General features: G+C 34.5%; 1 protein-coding gene across 1 annotated transcript; it reads right to left on the reverse strand.

Annotated features, from left to right (window-relative positions):
• Nucleotides 1-520: 520 nt before the first annotated feature.
• LOC132061530 (F-box/kelch-repeat protein At3g23880-like) lies at nucleotides 521-1,720 on the reverse strand. The gene has a single exon (XM_059454328.1). It carries the CDS (start codon nucleotides 1,718-1,720, stop codon nucleotides 521-523), a length of 1,200 nt encoding a protein of 399 aa, XP_059310311.1.
• Nucleotides 1,721-7,236: the final 5,516 nt, after the last annotated feature.

Here is a 7,236-nt window from a genome sequence, read left to right on the forward strand (position 1 = left end):
AAAATAATCAGCATGTGTAATAATTAATAAGCAACCCAAATTTAATAAAACTATAAACAACACAAAGGGTAGGAAAAACGTTGAATACATAAACCAAAGAAAAAGTAGAATAAGCAAAAGTCCTCTATAAATAGCCGATGCACCTGAAAATTCTCACTCAATACAATTTTTCGTAGAAACCGCAAAAAGAAATGAGAGTTCAAGAAATGCAACAACAACAATCAATTCCTTTTGATTCCACACCGTTGATTGCATCGCCATGCTCTTGCCTCAGCTGCGCTGTAATACACCATCACTGCCGCCGCCGTTACTGCAGAAACACCTGAAAAAATACCCTCTATTGGCGGCACAAGCACCACCACAACATTACTTTAACCACTTTATTCTATCTCCGGTGACACAAGCAGTGATACTCCACAATTACCATTTCCAAGGACTGCACATCAATGCACATGATTGAATTTGACAGATTAGTGATTGCTCTGTTGATATCACAAGTGTCTTCTCAAATCTATGGCCTTCATTCCGATGGAGTACTGCGTCGCTTCCTCTTGCGCATGACATTAAATCTAGGAAAATATAAGCTATCCAAACATGTTGGATCCACTGGACAAAACACATACTCGAGATGATTTGATATATAAGTTGTCCTCACAAATTGTCGTTGTTTAGGATAATAGATGGAAAAACTGTGACGCTCTGGTCCATGAAATATAACTTCACAATTCTCTGTGGTGCACAAAAGCTTATAATTATTGAGAAAACCCTCGCAATCAAAAGTTGGTATGTTGCGAATTCTCATTAACCATTTCCAACATTCTTGTTTCATGATCCAGATGTTCAATCCATTGAAATCACAATTGCCGCCATATGCACAAAGGCGACCTTTCAAAGTAGACAAATGAAACAAGTACTCATATTCATTGGTAGAAATTTGTATCGGAGACTCCTTCAATTCATCCGACTTTGCACTAAAGTATATAATTGTAGAAGTTTTACGTACATAATGGTCAAGTTTCTGATTCAAAGACCAATATACATGATTTTTAGTGCCAATTCCTTGACTGCACACGTTTCTCCTTGAATTAGATACTAATTCAAGTTCAGGGAGACGTTGTTGTAATACAGGCAGAGTTGGTTTCTTTGTCCAAGAATCCCTACTTGTAGAGTACACAACATAAAATAAGCTATAAATCAATATAACCTTATAATCATCAGTGGTAGAATCATAGCACAACCCACAAGCACGAGGAAGTGTATATTCACGAGGTTTCATATATGAACACTCAAGAATGTGGTGTTGTCTCGATGATGGATTCCACAAAACAAATCTCTTGTAAGCCTTAGGTTTCTTCAATAGTACCAAGCCATCATATGAGCACAAGACATGTGCACCTTGGAATTCTTTTAGAGGAAATTGTTTCTTTTCAGTGATAACTTTATTAAGATTGTTAAAATATATAAATTCAAACTCGCCAGTACTTTTTTGTAACAAGAGTTTTTCACGCCCTAGCACTTTGGATTGATCACGGTGAGCTTTTGTGAATTTAACATTGTCGGAAATCATAGCATTCCATGATTTAGAAACACATTTAAAACGTAACAAAGATGCAGTGTATACCTTAACAAGGATGTTGAAAAGGATATCATTTGGAAGAACAAATTTATCCTTTTTGATACGGCTCCCCTCTATTGTCGTTCGTAATTTTGCCTTTGACATAATTATTGAAGATCAATGCAGAGTGACTTGGGGTTAAGTTCTGCGGCGCCAGAACAAAATTAGAACTCTATAACTAGGGTTTAGTGTAAGAACTATTTATATTATCCGCGGTCATGTCAGTGTTACACCATCAGATAAAAATGACACCTTGCAGGTTACCATTCTTTCCAAGTTTTTCTTTTCTTTTCCAATTTTGAAGTTATTAATAAAATTCTTGCACTTATTGCTTTCTTTGAAACTCTCCCTCTAATTCAATTTTTCTTCTAAAATCCTTCCACCACGTTATCTTTCTTTGCTTCTTTTTTAAATTATTTACGGAAAAGGCTCAAATATGCCATCGAACTATCTTGAAAGCAGCTTGTATGCCACTACACGTCAATAGTTTGGCTCATTTATGCCATCGAACTATCGAAAATGACTCATTTATGTCACTCACCAATAGTTTGACTCATTTATGCCATCGTCGTTATTAAAATGACTCATCCATGTCATTTTTCATTGACGCTTAGGTTTTACAACAATTAAATATGATACGTGACCTCAATTAGATGGTTGTGGGTGGGTGGGTGTATGGGTCGAATTTTTTTATTAATTTGAGATTTAAAATTGGGCTGATTTAATTTACGTGAACTCCTAATTGAGGTCATTTGTCATATACGGTATTGTAAATATACAAAACAGAGGTTTAACACATAGTATATATACATAAAAAAAGTTCTTTTACTTATTTACGGGTGTAATTTTTCGGCCATGAAGGACACCCTTGGATACATGTGGCATGGCTCCGCCTGTAGCAACATGGGGGGGGGGGGGGTAAGCCAAACTATTAATGAGTGACATAAATGAGCCAAACTGTTGATGAGTGACATAAATGAGTCATTTCCGATAATTCGATGGCATAATTGAGCCTTTTCCGAATTATTTATAAGAATCTACCCCAGTATATTTCTTCCCATAATTTAATTGAAGCACATAAGATTTTGATGCTGGATTTCAAGTAATTAAAAGGAGGAGGAAAAATTGAAATCCATTTGTAGAGAAATCACCGAGAAAACAAAAAGAATATGTGATAGCAAACCCTTTCAGCAAAAGTTCCCCAAGGTCAATAATGGTTGAAGCATGAAGATTTTTATTTTTTTTTTTTGGTTTGGGTATCCGTATCAATTCGGATCTTATCCCGTACATCCTGATGGGTAGCCCCATTCTATGACTCTCTCTCTCTCTCCAAAAAAATTTCATATTCAAAACTCGACCAGTCTGATTAAGGCGATGAGAAATTTCATCTAAACATGAAGAATTACTCTCGCAAGTTAGCATATTTTGAGGTGTTAGAATTTTGCTGAGAAAAAAACATGAAAACAATAGATCTGATTTATTTTATAAAAGGAAATAGTAGCTTAACTAATTTTGTTAAGAGTACAACTACGATTTTACTTCTAATATTTTTCCCCCTAAATTTTAGTTACATAAGTTAGGACTTAGTGTGATAATATTTTTAATTTACCTGATGGTGTGAACTTAAACTCATTTATATATGATCAACATATATAACTTAAACTCTTTCCTTAATTCATGTAGAAAAGTAAGTCCATAAATAGGAGGAAGAAAATAGGACTTTCATATGTAGGAACATATTAGGTTTAATTAACAAAACTAATTGGGATCTGCTGGTTTAAATGCTCAGATTTAATCTATGGGACAAGGTTTACCTGTTCCGATTTGTTTGAATTATCAATTTAAATAAGAAATTATTTTATAAATAAAGAAATCAATTTCATTGAATTAATATTTTCTTATTAGCACTACAAACTAATTCTTGTATAATAATGGGTAAATTAGTGAAACTGATCAAAATTTTAACCCGAAAAGGCCAAAAATACCCTCGAACTATGGAAATTAAAAATACTCCCTCCATCCACCTTTTCAAATTTCAAATACCCCTTACTATCCACCTATTGGGTCTAAAATACCCTTATTCCTAATGTATCATTCTCATTGACACGTGGCATTTTTCATTGGTTGGCTTATAAAATTAATTAAACTAATTGACCCAACTTTAAGTGCCCCCACCCCCTCCCCCTCCCCCCCCCACTCCCACCCCGTGGGAATTTTTTTTTTTTTGGAAAAAAAAGTTGACTTGTTTTTTGCACCCCCACCCCGCACCTACCTCCCCCCGCACCCCCTACCCTCCCCCCCCCCGACGCAAAAAAATTAATATTTTGGAAAAAAAAAGTTTTGACGTTTTTTTTGGGTTTTTTTTAAACGGGAGGGGAGGCGAGCGTGGGGTCGGGGGGAGGAGTTGGGGGAGGAGTGGGTGAAAAAAAAATCAACTTTTTTTTTCATTTTGGGGAGGGAGGGGGGGTAGGGGTGCGGGTTTCGAGGGGGGTCTCCAAAAAAAAAAAAACAAAACTTTTTTTTTCAAAAATATTAATTTTTTTACGTCGGGGGGAGGGGGTAGGGGGTGCGGGGGAGGTGTAGGGTGCGGGGTGGGGTGCGAAAAAAAAAAAATTGTAGTCTACACTTGTGCCTTTAGATTTTGGTTGAAAATATATCATGTTTTTGTGAGATATATATTTTTTTGTAACTCAATTACATTATACATTTTAATTTATCAAGACATTTTTCAAGTTTGTCCTTTTTACTAGGAAGTTGAGCGTAACAATATTTTTTTTTTTTGCACCCCACCCCGCACTCACACCTCCCCCCCCCCCGACGGCAAAAAATTAATATTTTTGAAAAACAAAGTTTTGATGTTTTTTTTGGTTTTTGTAACTTCTCGGCCAACCCACACTTACGCCCTCCTTCAACAAAAAAAGTTGACTTTTTTTTTTCACTCACACCCTACGTTCCTTCCCCGTCCCCTCCTGCCTAAAAAAACCCAAAAAAAAACGTCAAAACTTTTTTTCAAAAATTTTTTTTTGCATCAGTTGGGGGAGGGGGTGTGTGAAGGCGGGGGTGCGGGTGGGGTGCAAAAAAAAAAGTCAACCTTTTTTCAAAAAAAATATTTTTTCACGGGGGGTGGGGGGGTAAAAATTATCTCATTAATATTGCAAAAATTAATTAGTTTAATTAATTTTATAAGCCAACCAATAGAAAAAATGACACGTGTTTAATGAAAAGATTCATAGTGATGATATGTATTTTAGACTTACAGTGGTGATAAGGGTATTTTAGACCCAATAGGTGGACGATAAGGGTATTTCAATGGAAGGTGGATGGATGATTTTTGCACCATTTTCAATAGTTTGAGGGTATTTTTGGCCCTTTTCCGTTTTAACAATCAAGCCAAAAAAATCAAGCCAAAAAATAAGTAAGCAAGAAAAAGGTTGAATCAAACTAAATTTAATCTCGATTCGGATTAAAACATGTTTTCAAAGAATAAAAAAAATTAAATCAAATAACGAAAAACCAAATTGAAAAAAAAAAAAACTATATTCAAGAATCAAAATCAAAGCTTTAATATGAGATTAGATTCAATTACAAGTTAACATGTTTAATCAGATACCACTCCAAAATTAGAAATATAATCTCGGTTTATCACTATTCTGTGAATTTTGTCGCGAATACTTCATTCATTTTAATTAAATCATAACCACCTTTAATCAAATCGCAGAAGAAAATTAGTGAACATTCCAACAATTCTGTTTTTTTTAAAAAGAAAACAAAGAGAATTTTAACTAATTAAGGTTAATTATTAGTAATTCTAGTTCTAATTAGGAAAAGTTCTTTAAATTTACGCACCAAATGAACGCCTAGAAAATTGAGACATACACCTAAGTTAATGCTGAGAAAATTGAATTTACGTCCCACGATACTTACACTCTACTAGTGCGTCTTACCTAGAGACTCGCCAGAAAACAGTCTTTTAAAACACTGATTGAGTGGAGTGTGTGGTCTGGTTTCTTCTTCCCCCAAAATTCCCAAAAACCTAACTCAGCATTGAAGGAACCCCAAATGGACTAAGTGGTCGAGGAAGTAGAAAAAGTGAAGAAACATACAAACAGATTCACTGTCAAGAGTTTGAACACATCAAATTAATTCATGAATATGGAAAATTAGGAACAGAAAGATTAGTTTCAGAAGAGAAAAGTTCACTCCCAAGTTGAAAAAACTCAGTCTTTGGGGATATCATGGAAAACCCACATCAAAAAGTACCTTAAAAAAAAAGAAGTACTAATCCACCGTCCCAATTTAACTGTCTTAGTTTGACTAAGCACGATGTTTAAGAAATAAAGAGCTTTTGAATCTTAGAGTCCTAAATTAAAGATGTATAAATGTAATAAAATGTTCTTTCAATCTTGTGATTATAAACTGCGATATTTTTTTTTTGTTTTTTTTTTAAATTGTTTTTATTACATAGGGGTAAAGGAAGGGAAAACGGGGGAGGGGATTACAATGTGGGGATTTGAACCCTCACCAACAAGGTGATAGTTCAGGTAGCCAACCAACTGAGTTACTAAATCCCTACAAACTGCGATGTTTGAATTGTCAACTAACTAAATATAAAAAGATAGACCAAAGATGAAAGTAAGACACTTAAATTGAAACGGATGGAGTACTTCATATATCTTTTTCCTGTTGGACACTATGATACTGTATAGAGGAGTATTACCAACAAAAATTAGGCCTCTATGGCCTATACTGAAGGATGAGTATAAAGAGAGTGGCAGGAGAGACATTGATGATGATTTCAACTAGTAGAGGATGGCAATTGGAAAGATTTGAGTAGAATCAGGTATACTATATCGGAGAAAACCTTATTCCATTATTGACAAATTAGTGTTACTTTTTACAGTTTTGCACTTAACTTTTCACATATGTTGTTCTTTAATTTTTTTTATTTTTTTTTTACTCTCTGCTCTTTCCTTGAGGAGGGAGAGCGGTTAATTTAAACGGCAGTTTTACTGTATACCGTAAGTTTTAGGGTATAGGACCAAAATCATCTAACTTTTTATGGACTATTGGTTACAATATATATTGTGGACTAAAACAATCCAAACCCCGCATTAAGAATCATTTTGATCATTTTTTCAAAAGTATTATAAGTTGATGATAAGTTTTCCCCCTTTCGCAAAAAGTATAATAAGAAAAGAGAGAGAGAGAAGTTCTCCGTAAATATCCAAATTCACCTTAATATTCCCGCGCTCAAATTCTTCAAGAACTCAGTTAATACAATTTTCCATAAAAACCGCAAGAAGAAATGAGTGTTCAGGAATTGCAAGAACAACAATCAATTCCCTTTGATATAAAAAACATAAGAAGGAACAAAAGAAGATAAGAATACTAAGAAAATTGAGTACAAAACTTAAGAAACTCAAGATTACACATCAATACATATGATTGAATTTCAAAATTTGTTTATTGTTTTCGTATATCATGCTGTCTCTCGACCCATGGCTCTATTCCGATGGAGTACAACGTCATTTCCTCTGCGCTGACATTAAGCCTCGGAAAATAAGCTATCCAAACATATCGATTAAGACAAAACACATACTGAGATGATTTTTATTTGGGAC

The sequence above is a fragment of the Lycium ferocissimum genome, chromosome 1 (genome assembly GCF_029784015.1).
Source record: "Lycium ferocissimum isolate CSIRO_LF1 chromosome 1, AGI_CSIRO_Lferr_CH_V1, whole genome shotgun sequence".
NCBI classification, from domain to species: Eukaryota; Viridiplantae; Streptophyta; class Magnoliopsida; order Solanales; family Solanaceae; genus Lycium; species Lycium ferocissimum.

Coding starts and splice junctions, on each gene's coding strand:
- LOC132061530 (XM_059454328.1), bottom strand. CDS start 1,720: ATGTCAAAGGCAAAATTACGAACGACAATAGAGGGGAGCCGTATCAAA.